Here is a 17136-nt window from a genome sequence, read left to right on the forward strand (position 1 = left end):
TAACTCTACAAACTAACTCTTTTAGACAGAGAAAGTACACATTCTATTAGTACTTTTGAGATATTGTATGTTCACAAACTCCAAGCTGAAACGAATCCTCGGCTCTTATAAAATGAGCCATAATCCTCAAAAAACGGCTTGGCAGAAGCTACCTACAGCAAAAAAAAAACGTCTGGCAGTCAATGTGTTAACAGTCGACCGCTACTGCAACATTTGAGTTTTGGCTTTTCTTCAAGAATTTAAATTGAACGAACTTCTATCAGAAAACTGGTGCGATTGAAGGGTAAAAGAGGTCTGAGGCTCATGCTGCTCGTCCTTACGTGTGTTTGTCTTTGAGCGTCCATCTTGAATCTTTGCGCTCGTACATCACTATGGGAGGAACACGGTAGTCTGGAGACATCTTTCCACCATCGATCTGAGAAGTAAATCAGAGAAACAGACTAACTAACCAACTACAACTCAGATTGACCCGCATTTGACTTGAAGTCGGTACCCATTTCTCTCTGCGGGCTTCTACTATGAGCCAGCAGAACGGTGTTTAACTGAGCTCTTTGTGTCGTGCTTACCATTAACTATGAGCCAGCAGAATGGTGTTTAACTGAGCTCTTTGTGTCGTGCTTACCATTAACTATGAGCCAGCAGAATGGTGTTTAACTGAGCTTTTTGTGTCGTGCTTACCATTAACTATGAGCCAGCAGAATGGTGTTGAACCTTTGAGCTCTTTGTGTCGTGCTTACCATTAACTATGAGCCAGCAGAATGGTGTTGAACTGAGCTTTTTGTGTCGTGCTTACCATTAACTATGAGCCAGCAGAATGGTGTTGAACTGAGCTTTTTGTGTCGTGCTTACCATTAACTATGAGCCAGCAGAATGGTGTTGAACTGAGCTTTTTGTGTCGTGCTTACCATTAACTATGAGCCAGCAGAATGGTGTTGAACTGAGCTTTTTGTGTCGTGCTTACCATTAACTATGAGCCAGCAGAATGGTGTTGAACCTTTGAGCTCTTTGTGTCGTGCTTACCATTAACTATGAGCCAGCAGAATGGTGTTGAACTGAGCTCTTTGTGTCGTGCTTACCATTAACTATGAGCCAGCAGAACGGTGTTGAACTGAGCTTTTTGTGTCGTGCTTACCATTAACTATGAGCCAGCAGAATGGTGTTGAACTGAGCTCTTTGTGTCGTGCTTACCATTAACTATGAGCCAGCAGAATGGTGTTTAACTGAGCTCTTTGTGTCGTGCTTACCATTAACTATGAGCCAGCAGAATGGTGTTGAACTGAGCTCTTTGTGTCGTGCTTACCATTAACTATGAGCCAGCAGAATGGTGTTGAACTGAGCTTTTTGTGTCGTGCTTACCATTAACTATGAGCCAGCAGAATGGTGTTGAACCTTTGAGCTCTTTGTGTCGTGCTTACCATTAACTATGAGCCAGCAGAATGGTGTTGAACTGAGCTCTTTGTGTCGTGCTTACCATTAACTATGAGCCAGCAGAATGGTGTTGAACTGAGCTCTTTGTGTCGTGCTTACCATTAACTATGAGCCAGCAGAATGGTGTTTAACTGAGCTCTTTGTGTCGTGCTTACCATTAACTATGAGCCAGCAGAACGGTGTTGAACTGAGCTCTTTGTGTCGTGCTTACCATTAACTATGAGCCAGCAGAATGGTGTTGAACTGAGCTCTTTGTGTCGTGCTTACCATTAACTATGAGCCAGCAGAATGGTGTTGAACTGAGCTCTTTGTGTCGTGCTTACCATTAACTATGAGCCAGCAGAATGGTGTTGAACTGAGCTCTTTGTGTCGTGCTTACCATTAACTATGAGCCAGCAGAATGGTGTTGAACTGAGCTCTTTGTGTCGTGCTTACCATTAACTATGAGCCAGCAGAACAGTGTTTAACTGAGCTCTTTGTGTCGTGCTTACCATTAACTATGAGCCAGCAGAATGGTGTTGAACTGAGCTCTTTGTGTCGTGCTTACCATTAACAAAACAGCATTGTTAAACTGCTCAGAGATCTTGTCGGCTATCTTCAAGGCACACGGTGTGGGGCTACAGAGTGGAGCAGGGGAAGAAAGAGAAGGAGAAAACAGAGAAATGATGATGATGTTACATGGGTAGTGTACAGTGTGTAAAGCAATATTTAAAATTAAATGAGCGATTCGATTACAGTGTGGAGTTTGACATGACGGGAACAGCAGCTGGAAACTCACTCACCTACTGTCTGACACACAGGCGTTGGCTTGGTAATATCCTACTATCCTCTGCTGAGTCTGTGAACACCACACATCCACCTGAAACAGGAGGGAACGCTCTTGTGATTTTTAATTCACAGCGACTTAGATGCAAACCCTGAGTTCCAGCAACAGCCAACAACACTTTCACTGTGAGGAACGTGTGTTGATGAGACCCAAACTATCTGACTTAACACTTTCACTGTGAGAAACATGTGTTGATGAGACACAAACTATCTGACTTAACACTTTCACTGTGAGGAACGTGTGTTAATGAGACCCAAACTATCTGACTTAACACTTTCACTGTGAGGAACGTGTGTTGATGAGACCCAAACTATCTGACTTAACACTTTCACTGTGAGGAACGTGTGTTGATGAGACCCAAACTATCTGACTTAACACTTTCACTGTGAGGAACGTGTGTTGATGAGACCCAAACTATCTAACTTAACACTTTCACTGTGAGGAACGTGTGTTGATGAGACCCAAACTATCTAACTTAACACTTTCACTGTGAGGAACGTGTGTTGATGAGACCCAAACTATCTGACTTAACACTTTCACTGTGAGGAACGTGTGTTGATGAGACCCAAACTATCTGACTTAACACTTTCACTGTGAGGAACGTGTGTTGATGAGACCCAAACTATCTAACTTAACACTTTCACTGTGAGGAACGTGTGTTGATGAGACCCAAACTATCTAACTTAACACTTTCACTGTGAGGAACGTGTGTTGATGAGACCCAAACTATCTGACTTGAATGACTTGTACTTTGATGACTTGAAAAGGTTTCTAGAGTCTTCTTGACTTGAGATCTTGTGTTTGTGTAAATGACTCCCTTAGATTGAGACTGATGAGATTTGTTCCAGCAGACGACTGAACTTAAATCATGTTTTCTGAATTTGTTTGGAATGATTTAATTTATTGAAGTTGAAACTGGTGATAGAAATCAAACTTATGATGCTCTGACCAAGTTGTTAAAACCATATAGCATTGAAAAGTCCTAGATATTTCGTTTTCTTTAAAGACGAGCTGAAGTGACATCTCAGCGTCTGTGATGACGCATCCGAGTGAAAATAAACATTGCTTTGACTGGAACAGGGTCGTGAGGCGGGACATAGCGTGTTGGACCATTCTGGGGACTGGAGTTGACGTTGGCCAATCCTGGCGCTTGTATGGGGTGTTCTGCCTCCAAATGGAGTGGGATTCTGCGTGTCCTGCCGCCACACGAGTGGGAACCGCATAGAACCGGGCAGCCGGCTGCTTCCGTGCGAACACGGCGAAGCAAGAGTGCTGCCTGCCGGCTTGGAGCATCGACTAGCCGCGGTAAAGAGCCTCGATAAATACAAAATATTCCTGGAATGCGAGTTTAACAAGCCAGTTACATGTCCTTTGCATTCTACATTAACTTAAGACATTACCGTTTGGTATATTTTGTATGTTACATACTTATTGGCCAAATATATTAACATTTATGGGCTAGAAAAGTCTGCCCATGTAGGCTCCATCTTGAAAGCTCAGAATTATCTTGTCGCAATGAAGATTGATTGACAGCTGTCATGTCGTGATATGATTGGTTAAAATGGGGCAGAAATTTGATAGTTCTTTGTGATGTCAGCATACTGTAGATTATATTTATGAATGAAATCCTGAAAATTAACTTTTGATGTGAAAAACTAAAGGAATTTGATTTTTGGCATACATGGTTAAACGGGTGCACTGAATACCCAGGGATGTGATCTAAAATGAAAAAAGGTCATTTTTGGGTTCAGCTCAAATTGAGACTCTTGATTTAATTTGTTTGGACTTGACTTGCTGTTCTACATTTAGACTTGGGACTCACTTGACTTGAGACCTGTTCCTCTGACTCCCCTTTTCGACCAAGGCAGTTCCGGGACTGGTCCGGACTCGGAGACAGTGCCTATCTTGAACCAGTTCTTTGTGTTTCAACTAGGGCTGTGAATCTTCACTGGCATCATGATTCGATTCAATTACGGTTAATCTGTCAACGATTCGATTTGATTCTATTCCACGATGCATCTCGATACAGCTCAAAGTATTGCAGCTCCAAGTATCACATCCTCAATTTTCTATATTATTACTGCACATGGCTACTTTTTCATCAATTAATACAAGCAGTCAGATAAATATCAACTCCCTTTTTTACTTAGAAAGTGCTTTAAAATCTGAATGTCAACATAAATTTAAACATAAACGATTCAGCGATTATCTGTCAACGATCCGATTCGATGCATCGCAACACCTCAGCATCGCGATGCATCGATTAAACAATTAATTTTGACACCCCTAGTTTCAACAGCCAAAGAACTGGCTCTCTGCCAGGAAAACTGGTTCCAGAGTGGAACCACCTCTTTGCTAACCTGGACTAGACGAAAGAACTGTTTACATCTGAGGGCAGGATTATCTCTTCAGTAGACAAAGAAAGCACGGCACAGCCGAGTGGCCGGATGAAAGGAGATATCATTACATAATCCTCCACCTCGTATCTAAAATAACTGCATCCAAAGTGTGACTGAAGGTTAAACAAAGTAGCGTGTAGATGTCTAAATCACTATTCATGACGTGTGCGGAGAGCACTGTCCACAGGGAGAGCACTGTCCACAGGGAGAGAGAGCACTGTCCACAGGGAGAGCACTGTCCACAGGGAGAGAGAGCACTGTCCACAGGGAGAGAGAGCACTGTCCACAGGGAGAGCACTGTCCACAGGGAGAGCACTGTCCACAGGGAGAGCACTGTCCACAGGGAGAGCACTGTCCACAGGGAGAGAGAGCACTGTCCACAGGGAGAGAGAGCACTGTCCACAGGGAGAGCACTGTCCACAGGGAGAGAGAGCACTGTCCACAGGGAGAGAGAGCACTGTCCACAGGGAGAGAGAGCACTGTCCACAGGGAGAGAGAGCACTGTCCACAGGGAGAGAGAGCACTGTCCACAGGGAGAGCACTGTCCACAGGGAGAGAGAGCACTGTCCACAGGGAGAGCACTGTCCACAGGGAGAGAGAGCACTGTCCACAGGGAGAGAGAGCACTGTCCACAGGGAGAGAGAGCACTGTCCACAGGGAGAGAGAGCACTGTCCACAGGGAGAGAGAGCACAGGGAGAGAGAGCACTGTCCACAGGGAGAGAGAGCACTGTCCACAGGGAGAGCACTGTCCACAGGGAGAGCACTGTCCACAGGGAGAGCACTGTCCACAGGGAGAGAGAGCACTGTCCACAGGGAGAGCACTGTCCACAGGGAGAGCACTGTCCACAGGGAGGAGCACTGTCCACAGGGAGAGCACTGTCCACAGGGAGAGCACTGTCCACAGGGAGAGCACTGTCCACAGGGAGAGCACTGTCCACAGGGAGAGAGACGATCCCGGCTCACAGGGCGACTGTCACCCGGGGTGGACTGTCCTCACTGTGGACTGTCCTCACTGTGGTTTGCGGCCAGAGCAGCAACCTAGTAGCGGCTAGGACAGGGGTGGGCAACTGTTTTTCATGGGGGGCCACATGAGAAACCCAGATTGTTGCCGGGGGCCGAACAAATATTGTCACGCCGTAACCCATGGATGGGCAACTTTGATGATAGAGAGGGCCACAAAAAAATGTCCTCGCTACCAGTTTTTGCTGAGGGCTGAACGGCGCCAGCGCGAAACATTTTGGGCATTTGAAGCCAGGTTTAGAGGAATAACTCATTTTAAATTAACAGTTGTGATGTCATTATTCAGTCTTAACCACCAATATTTGATCCTTTTCTCACTCACTCCTATGTCACCACCCGCTCTCCCTCTTCAGTGCTTGAAATTAACTTTTTTGACCACCTGCCAATATGGCTGCTAGATTTTAAAGTTACCAGCCAATTCGAATTTCCACTAGCCGAAATGTTTTTCTTGAAATAAACCAGAATATGAGTGGGTTATTTTAAGCTTAAGTATCAGTAAGTGGCCCGGGATTCTCAAAGCCTGTGTTGAGGGTCACACAAGAACAAAAATGCACTCTTGAAGCTAAATAAATCCAAAACCAACAAGTTAATTATTTAAATTTCTACTTCAATGTAGAACAGTCATTTCTTACACATGAGATTACTTTTAGCCTTTTAGTCATAAATATTATTGAAATATATTCCATATTCCAGACTGAAATGCTATAACAGAAGAGTATTGGCCAGAATGACATGAACATTTGGACACTTATTCAGCAGGTATCTTGCATGTTGCGTTCAGGTGCACTGTAAAAAAAAAAAAAAAAAAAAAATTTTTTTTTTTTTGCAATTCCATCGCGGGCCACACAGGGGGCGCCCGCGGGCCGCATACGGCCCGCGGGCCGTATGTTGCCCATGTATGGGCTAGGAGCAGGGGAGAGAGCCAGGGGAGAGACATTGTGACTAGCGATTTTTATAATGAGCCAATTACATATTCCTTTGCATCTACATTAAACTAAGATATTCCAACAGATTTTAAATGTTTGCATGGTTATTTGCTCAGATATACTAACATTTATGGGCTAGTCATGTTAGCAAAACATTCAGATGTATTCGGTGACGTGACAATGTGGCTCTATAGCCCGCTCTAGCCCATGGAAAAGCAAAGCGCTTCTTAGAAGGTTCACAAGTTGAACAAACTGCCAACCAGCACCAGCACTAGATTCCAGTTGGTGGAAAGGAGGTGTTGTAGGTCACGTCTCCGGTAGACAGTAAGGCTGCCCTCCATGGCCGTAGCCAGGGTTTGAGAAATACCGAGGTCATTTTAGTGCGGCGTGGGGGGTCCAGGGAGGGCTGTGGCCACCCGGTCCGAAAATTGTGTCCATTTTAAAGTAAAATGCTTCAATCTGGTGCACTTTGAGAGCAAAAGTAAGAGGCTAGATCTATAAAGAACTACAGACATCATATTAGATTAATATCCTCTTTACTGTGCTGTTGCTTTACAATGATACAAAAAATAAATGTCTCCCCACATAATATATATTCTGCATAAAAGGTCACATATGGCAGAATACTGCTCAATTAAATACAATGGCCCATCTACACAAACATCACTTACAGGGGAGTTACTTACCCATTCACTTCAATAGAACTGTCCCCAAAGTCAAGCCCCAATCTAGCCCCAATGCAAAATGTGAACGTTGTGGTGAGTTATGTCTCTTCCTTCTATATAGCACAGAGAGGAAGCAAATTGTTGCATTTCTGAGCAACTATGTCATATATCATGTTATTTATGAGGGCTTTAAAACATCAATGACAGATGAATAGATCTGGGGGTGGGGCCGGAGCTATCCCCCCCCCCCCCCCCTTTTTTTTAATGAAAATACCGAGGTCATGACCTCGGTGTCCTCAATGGTAGCTACGGGCATGCTGCCCTCGACCAAACATTGTCTTAGTTGACTAACAGTCGTTTATTTGAAGCGATTAATCAATTGTCCACACACGAGGACAAGGACACACACATACAGACACAGAAATTCCTTGTTTTGTAGTTTGATGGCATCAAAATCTCACTCCAGCCAGGTACCCAAAGCTGGCAACCCTGGTCTAATAACTTTTTAACGACAAGTCACAGCTCCCCAATGGAGGTTGAGTGGGTGTTTTTTTCCTTGCTGCAACTAACCGACTAATGGTCGACTAAGACTCTTCTCATCGATTAATAGGCTGAATCACCGTGATGTTGTGTTAACAACAACAGGTACTTCCGGGTAGACACCTTTAAATGGATTTAAATTGTGGAGATAATCGCAAACTTATGTACAGTATGTGTTGATAACCCAAATCTCCCCAACAGTGACATCTCACTGCCGGTCGGACCGGCTGCTAGTTTTGGGTGAACTCAAGCTGTAATTGTTTTTATTCTGTGGCCCAACAGGTAAATTAGGTCTCTCAACTAACTTTAGTGAAAGTGTTGTTAATTAAAGTCCCATTCTGTAACTTCTGACTCTTTACTGACACCGGTAGCCATTAGAGTAACTGCAGGCAGCATGTGATCGAGCATGCACCTAGCACAGGGGTGGGCAACTGTTTTTCATGGGGGGCCACATGAGAAACCCAGATTGTTGCCGGGGGCCGAACAAATATTGTCACGCCGTAACCCATGGATGGGCAACTTTGATGATAGAGAGGGCCACAAAAAAATGTCCTCGCTACCAGTTTTTGCTGAGGGCTGAACGGCGCCAGCGCGAAACATTTTGGGCATTTGAAGCCAGGTTTAGAGGAATAACTCATTTTAAATTAACAGTTGTGATGTCATTATTCAGTCTTAACCACCAATATTTGATCCTTTTCTCACTCACTCCTATGTCACCACCCGCTCTCCCTCTTCAGTGCTTGAAATTAACTTTTTTGACCACCTGCCAATATGGCTGCTAGATTTTAAAGTTACCAGCCAATTCGAATTTCCACTAGCCGAAATGTTTTTCTTGAAATAAACCAGAATATGAGTGGGTTATTTTAAGCTTAAGTATCAGTAAGTGGCCCGGGATTCTCAAAGCCTGTGTTGAGGGTCACACAAGAACAAAAATGCACTCTTGAAGCTAAATAAATCCAAAACCAACAAGTTAATTATTTAAATTTCTACTTCAATGTAGAACAGTCATTTCTTACACATGAGATTACTTTTAGCCTTTTAGTCATAAATATTATTGAAATATATTCCATATTCCAGACTGAAATGCTATAACAGAAGAGTATTGGCCAGAATGACATGAACATTTGGACACTTATTCAGCAGGTATCTTGCATGTTGCGTTCAGGTGCACTGTAAAAAAAAAAAAAAAAAAAAAATTTTTTTTTTTTTGCAATTCCATCGCGGGCCACACAGGGGGCGCCCGCGGGCCGCATACGGCCCGCGGGCCGTATGTTGCCCATGTATGACCTAGCACCTAGCACCTAGCACCTAGCACCTAGCAGCTCTTTGTGCACATTTATTTATTCCCAAATCTTACGGAATGGGCCTTTAATGAGATATGAAAGCATCAAACATGTGTTTTAGACTAAACAATTATCTTTTTCTCAGTTGTTCCCACCCCACGTTTGCTCCGCTCCATTAAATTGCATGTAGGCAGGCGTTGTCTACCCAGATGTTATTGTAAACAAACATTGCACACAATATTCCGCTTTTGCCCATATTTGGAAAATGACAATGACAATAAATGAATAATCCAGTAATATTCCCGTTTACATGCAGCCGTAGCTCGCCCTCCCCGACACGTGAGGGAGAGAGAGAGATTCAGGTAGGCGGAGTCGCAGAGTTTTTCTGTTGAGAATAAACAGAGCAGCACTATTCTTACGAGCATCACTTGGTCCATTTCAGGAGCAGCTTGCTGCTGAAAGGTTTGGTGTTGCGCATCCAAGTCTTTCATAAAAAGTAGGCTAGTAGCCTACGTTATTACCTCGCAGGCTCGCAAGCATCATGGACTTCCGTGGGCACTGGGCACTATAGGCTACTCTCTCTCTCTTTAAATCGATGTTTCTCATCTCCTCCCAATCAGAAATGTCGGCTTTTCTTTTTGCATGCCAGAGATGATGGATTATTATGATTATATCGCTTGTTCTAGCGCTTTCTAGCACACATCAGTTGACCACAAACAGGCAACATGTGTCACAAACTGCCCTGATTGAGACGCATATTCCGAATGCGCTGTATACATGATCAAAGAATCCTCCGAAAACCCGAATAATACTGGAATAACCCAAATGTCTTAATCGGAAAATGCAAAATTCGGAAAAAGGGCAAATTCGGAAAATGCAACTGGAATATGATGTTTACATGACCCTTATCAAATTCAGAATATTGTCATTTTCCAAATAATAGTGGAATATTGTGTGCATGTAAACGTAGTCAGTGTGATTTGGTCTATAGAAGGGTTTTAACTTGACAACAAAAACATTCTAAATTGAACCCCCGCTCACTTCCTGTTGCAGTGTTTGCTATGGACATAAAAGAAAAAACATTCAAGTGCAGGACTGACCATTCCGTGAAAACCGTCTATACATCTGAGCGGCGAAAACAAAAGTAACGATGTCGAGTGAATATTTCTGCAGTTTGCCGAATGCTGAGAAAAAGGAAGTGTTGTGGGGTTGCACTCTGGTGAAAACCGTCTATAGGGGGCTAGTCTCGCTGGCCAGCCTCCCCTCCCTACCGTGAGGAGTCTGGCGCCACGGAAACAGGCAATTGGGATAAGCCCTCCCCTGCTCTACAGCTGCTCCCCATTGGAGCGACTGTTTCAGTTGCTGCCGGATGTCCGCTCCCGGCTTATTACAAGCTCTGTCATTGGCTCCGACCATGTCAATCAGAGCGGCTTCCGCTCCCTCCTCCGTGTGTGGCTGTAAATAGTGCCCTGCCGCCTCAGTGAAAACAACAACGCTAACTAGCTAGCAAGCTAACGGCATAAACCTACATGCTAGCTCGTTGCTACATGCTGAAAACGGCAAGTTGGATTGTTGGAAACTATTTCCCAAGAGCACTGCCGCTAAGCGCCGCACATCGCAATCCCACTATGGAGACCTGAGGCCAGACTCCCTTCACGGTAGGGAGGGGAGGCTGGCCAGCGAGACTAATAGACCAAATCAGCGGGATGTTTACATTTACTTCCGGGTACCCCTGGGTCCACACATTATAATGGCGGTGAACGGCACAAACTGACGTGTTGAAGACAAAAACAGACAAAGAAGACAAAAATGGGTCGTCCGTGTTGTGTTGTTGTTTAATATCATTCATAACAACACTTTCACTAACGTTAGTGGAGACCAGACTAGCTTATTTACCTGTTGGACCAGACCAGAGTAGACTTGACGCTAAATTAAATTAACGTGGCGTCGGTAGCTCTGTCTGTAACGTTAACGAGTCTGCTCTCGCCGAGAAGAGCCTGGTGACGCGAGGTTACGAGTCTGCAAAAAAACAGCGAGTTTGACAGACAAACAAACATTATTAGCTAGCTAACACTACATAAAACAAACACAGAAGAAAGGCTAGATACGTCGGACAAGCATGTTTACCAACCGTTTAACCATTTAAATTGAAAGTAGTCGGCCGAAAACAACGAGAGGGTTTGACAGCATTTATTTGACAACACGCACATTTAAACCTGCCGCCTTCCCCAAGTGGTACCCGGAAGTAAATTTGTTTACATGGTGACGTCACGGTGATTTGGTCTATAGGGGGCAGCCCTATCAGGCAAGTACCTGTGTGAGAGCCAGCTGGGTGATGGGAGCCAGAGGCAAGTGGGAGTGGAGGAGCGGGACGCAGTCGGTGACGCAGACAGCGCCACCTGCCGGGCTGGAAGACAGCAGCAGGCCATTGATGCTGCAGCGGGGAAACAGGCAGGCGTGCAGGTACATCTTCACATAGGCACGACAGGACAGCTCCACCTCACCCATGACTGACAAGAGGGGAGAAACAGCCCTGAAAACACAAGGCATGAAACTATTAAGGAAGTGTTTAATCCAGTTTAAACATCCATCCACTACTTTAGTAATTAAGGATCTTCCAGCTAGAGCAGGGGTTGCCACACTTTTTTTGCATGTGTGATGCCACAATTGTTCGAGTGACATCAGTGATGACATCAATTCTGACTTCAATCTCAGAACTGTTTTATTCTCTTTTCTGGGATTAAAGTCAGAATTCTGACTGTAATCTCAGAATTCTGACTTCAATCTCAAAATTCAGACATTAAAATGAATTTACTCTCAGAACTCAGATGTTAAACTCTGAATTCTGACTTTAGGGTGATTACACACCAAGAGCGACGCGAATATACAGCACGGAATTGCAATCACAGCAACAGATGTACGTCGGAAGCAAATTACTGAAAAATTGACCTTGGTTCGAAAAAATAAACGCAGAAATATCGCTCAGCAAAACTTCACCGTTGGTATGCAGTTGCATTGACTGATAATAGGCTCGAAAAATATTATTGACGTGCAAATTAATTGCACACAAAAAAATTCCTCCAGTGTGCATGGACCTTTAATCTCAGAACGCTGACTTCAATCTCAGAATTCTGACATTAAACTCAAAATTCTGACTTTTCTCAAGATTTAATCTCAGAATTCTTTCTTTAAACTCAGTATTCTGATTTTTACGTTTTGTTTTTTGCTGCAGCCAGCATGGCCAGCAGCTCTATAAGTCACTTGGTTTGTTGGTTGTTGGTTTGGTCGGTGATTCCACAAGAAAATGTTAGTCGACAAAATCAATCAACTCCGACTTCAGTAGTGAGGTCAGAGTTTCTGCATTACTGACATCATCACGAATCATCAAGGAGCACTAATGTCATACCTCATAGGGACAACATTAGGGAGCAGTGATGTCACATATCGTATCGATGACATCATTAGTAGTGTTGTGATACTGAGTAGTCTCAATGCCAGACCCATGAGAGTTCTTATGCTGATATACATTACTGCATGTTGCAGATCTCTCTCTGGGTCTGGGACACTCCTCTCACCACCCTGAGTGAGACCGCCCATCTAACCCACCTGGTTGCCTGTCACAGGAGGCGCAGCCCATTTTTTGAACCACTCTCTCACTGGTGCTATGAGTACGACCTGTCACTCATTCAATTTCAAACCCCCTAGACCCGCCCTTAAAGAGCATATGTGGCTGTGAAGTGACACAGACTAATTTATGTAGTATGCGGAGCGCAGTGATTCAACGTAATATTTGAGTCTGGGGAGAGACTAGACACTGAGTAACATATTTAGGGAGCAGTGGCTTCCCAAGCAGGGGCATCCCAAATGGTACCTGGATGTCACCACTGTGATGAGGTGATGTCACAATAAAAGTGACATAATTAGCAACAAGTATCCGATGATGTCACATCATCAGAGATGGTTTGATGCCATTGATCATGTCATAAGTCCTACATCAATTACATCTGATGACATCTTCACGGATGATATCACAATTGCTCTGTGTAAGTGATTTGTGACATAACTGATGACATCACAATTGCTAAAGTGACATAACTGATGACATCATCACTGATATCTGGCCACAGCTGTTGCATTTTTAAGGTACAGGACAGACAAACCCCATCTTTATTTGTAACCACTGAGCTAGTTAGGTCTCTCTGGAACCACAAGGGACTGTCATTTTCTGCTACTCTAGTTTTCTGATCTCTTTCACTATGTCGAGATATTTGACCGTATTGTGCCGAGCAGCTTTTAACTGGAAGCAAAATGCACTTGCTGATATTCAGATAGATTCAGATTCAATTTAATATCGACAGTAAGTAATCAGATTACAAACGAGGCATTTGACTAGAGACCAGAATGACTTGATCTTGACATTTAAAAAGAAATTTAACTTTAAGGCTTTAATAATTAGCATTACTGTACTACTGACCGAATGAATGGCAATGCTCTTGATATCATACATACAAAAACCAAACAGCCAACCAAACAGAATATTAAATTCAACTTCTATACATAAATTCACTAGTCTTCACTACATTTACATTTATTAAGTCTGTATTTTACTAGGTGTGTCCAGCCAGGGGAGAATTACAGCTGGCTAAATAACCTAGCAGCTAACTAGCCTGCGAGCTAACTAGCCTGCGTTGATGGTAGTAGCATGCTAGCTAACCAAGCAGAGCAGCATTCGTCCTTACCTACAGAGGAATATAATTATTCAATTGAGCTGTTGGAAACGTAGTCTCGAGAAATAAATGTTATTTTTGCGATGTGCTGATGTGATATTTCATATAGACTAGTAAACAACCGGCAAAAATATAACGGCACGGGACATCAGACAGACATCTAATGCCAGTAAACTGTGACTTGACTTCCTTTCTCGCCCACAACAGTGAATTTGCTATTTAATTGGCCAAAATATCGACACGTTGTATGCGATTGGAGGATTGCGGAGTCAATCATTCATTCAGACGTATCACGCTTCCATTCCATAGTAGTTCTCCCTCTAGTGGAGAGGGTTTAAATCACAGAGGGGAATGGGAACGTAGCATTTTAGACTTTTGACATCAGCTAAAGCGCAAGCAAGAGAATAAAAAGAAACAAGTTGACACACGGTAAGTAGAATTGAAAAGTAAAGCATTGTCTCGACATCACGTTTGTAATATGATTGATTACTCACTATGGCTATTCAAATAATCTTGAACCTGGAAATTGGCTACCGCTAGACAAACTTGGAACACTAAAGCCCCTCGCATTAGCACAGACAGCGATGCATACATCTATGTAACGCTAGTTTCCTTACAAAATAGTCTGTAGTCATTCCAACATCAGGCTAACTAATTTAATGAACAAACATTATCTTTGTTGTAATTCTGGTTGGAACTGTACGTTGCGGTTTGCCCTAGCAACCGAACAGCGGCGCTAGCTAACCAAAACACGGGAATGATGCTGCATTCCGGTCCTATGGATAAATGGGAAATCTGACATCCTACGATCCAACGTGCCTCCAGCCTTCAGGTTGAGAGAGGAAAATGCTTGCCGATGGACCCAGATTTAATCGATTTACGGAATTCAGTCCTCAACAACAAGGAAACAACAATTGTACTTTTATGATCGCATGCCAGGACAGGAAACAACTACCGGTATATATTTACTATAATCTATAGGCTACTCTTGTTTTGCAATCAGACATGAACCGAAATGTAAGTGTGGACACGATGATCCGGAGCGACCCAGGACTGCATTAAACGAGTAACGTTAAAGGAGTTAAAGTATGCTAAAATAATGCTACATTTGCATGAAATTACCGCAACCGGTGGATTTTACGGACACCCCAGAGCCGTATAATAGGGACACCCGTATGACATGAACGCAGCCCTCGGTATGTCAGCCAATCAACGTACAGGAGGGGAAGGGCTTAACAAACTTGCCGACCCTTGTGGTTGTTGTAGCCAGAGATAGCTATTCAAGTCTAACCTGACTCCGCCAGATGGGGCGGTATTGAGTTCACAATCCATCTGGCAGCGTCAGGTTAATTCAAGTCCGCTGCACCCACTTCCTAAACCAGATTTTGTTTCATGCAAAAATGAAAGACGTTAACCATTTATTTAGTAACTAAACAAGTAACAGGGGCCTGTCGGGTGTGGAATGTACATTACAATAAGTCGTAGGTTTACTGCCGCTGCCTGTCATGTAAGGCAGGGGGAGGATGGAGGCGGCTTCTCTGATTGAGACGCTGGTGAGGTGACGGGGTTTATTTGCACTCAATGGACAGATTATAAAGCAAGAACCGGGACCTTACATGGCCTATAATTAAGAACAACTATGTTAGCGAGGTGTGTGTGTGTGCAGAGATGGGCAGTATTTAAAATACATATTTAAAATACATTTGTGTATTTTGTCATTTGTATTTGGCTGGACCGAGAGAAATAAGATGTAATTTGTATCAAAATACTTTCAGACCTTGTATTTTGTGTGGCGGCCGAAACGCGTAGGCAACTACACCTTTTTTCCTACCTTTTCCCACTTTCCTTCCTCTTACCTTCCTCAACGAGTGTCGCCTTGGTTGCGCCTGAGACCACCACACTATCCAAGTAAGTGGCCTCTGGCACTTTATTTTATAAGTGTTCCCTCACCAAGAGCACCTCAAACAAACAAACAAACAGACACACATACGACAGAGCACGCCAGCTCCCCCATTTTTCTCTTGTATTTTGTGTATTTTAAATACATAAAATACTTTTTTCTTATGTTATGTCATTTTATTCTCAAATTGACAACTTTTTAACATTGACACAGGTTTAAACTGTGGAATAAAGAAAAACGCAATGTGACATGTTACTTCTACTCCGCCTCTGATTGGTTTACCCTCAGAACAAACTCAACCACAAATCAGAGGCAGAGTAGGGTGGGTCTTGAGTCAGACTTCACATCAAATCTCGCCTAAACTAGTAATGAAGCCTTGTGTTGGTGGAAATTCCCCCAGAGAGAAATAACTAATAAAAATATGATGATTCAATAGTGCATGCATTGGCCTATCTGCAAATGAAACGGTTTAATGCATATTCATACCAGTGTATCATATTAGAGAGACACAACTAATATAATCTTAATTAAAATTGGATAAATGGGTGATGCGGGAGTGGCGGCAGTGTGGGTCACGATTGTGATGTCATCAGTGATGTCACTCGAACAACTATTTGCGCAACTGTGATGTCACTTAGGCAGTTGTGATGTCATCAGTGATGTCACTCGAGCGACTGTGATGTAGTATGAGCCAATGGCGCACAGTTGCACGATGGCACCTAGGTGGGTGGGCGGTGTCTGTCTGTCTGTCTGTCAATCACAATTTTGGGAGCCCGTGGAGCGGGCGATTTCCATAACTGCAGCCATGGCGCATCATCTCCAGAGTCTCCACCTATATTGTTATGATGTAGATATCTATGGCTAAACATGGTCAAAGTTCCAAAACTTGAAGTTAACATGTAGAAATGCTGCATGTAAGTCAAAAGCCCTCACAGAAGGTGATTAACAGCTGAAGTGAGGGAGAAATTAGCTATGCTGAAAAACAGCTAAAACTGAAATTGAAGAACTGTAGTGTGTTAGAGGGTACACAAAGGAGAATACTGTCACAGAGGACTAAAGAGATGATTTACCATCTAAAGAAACCAGAACATTTCACATTTGAGAAGCTGGAATCAGAATTAGGACATTTTTCCTGAAAGAAATGGCTCAGAATGATTAATAGATGATCAAAAAAGGCAATTAATGTAATATTTGGCAATGAATCGATGAATTGACTAATCGTTGCAGCTCTTTATCGGTTTTTATAAAATTTATTTTTATGTATTTTCAAAATACAAAATACATATTTGTATTTCAAATACATTTTTCAGACCAGTATTTTGTATTTGTATTGTGATACATTTTTTGAGCAAGTATTTGTAATTTGTATCAAAATACTTTATGATGTATTTTCGCCCATCTCTGTGTGTGTGTGTGTATAC

At 43.1% G+C, this 17136-nt stretch overlaps 1 protein-coding gene across 1 annotated transcript; it reads right to left on the reverse strand.

Annotated features, from left to right (window-relative positions):
• Positions 1-316: 316 nt before the first annotated feature.
• Positions 317-13963, reverse strand: emc9 (ER membrane protein complex subunit 9; the record flags this gene model as incomplete). The annotated part of the gene is made up of 5 exons (XM_083656199.1): positions 13828-13963; positions 11402-11621; positions 2211-2287; positions 1976-2045; positions 317-415 (listed from the first exon to the last, which is right to left on the reverse strand). Exons 2-5 carry the CDS (start codon positions 11594-11596, stop codon positions 317-319), a joined length of 441 nt encoding a protein of 146 aa, XP_083512325.1. The 5' UTR covers positions 11597-11621; positions 13828-13963.
• Between the last annotated feature and the right edge of the window lie 3173 nt (positions 13964-17136).

Source organism: Poromitra crassiceps (genome assembly GCF_964638095.1).
Source record: "Poromitra crassiceps genome assembly, chromosome: 2".
NCBI classification, from domain to species: domain Eukaryota; kingdom Metazoa; phylum Chordata; class Actinopteri; order Beryciformes; family Melamphaidae; genus Poromitra; species Poromitra crassiceps.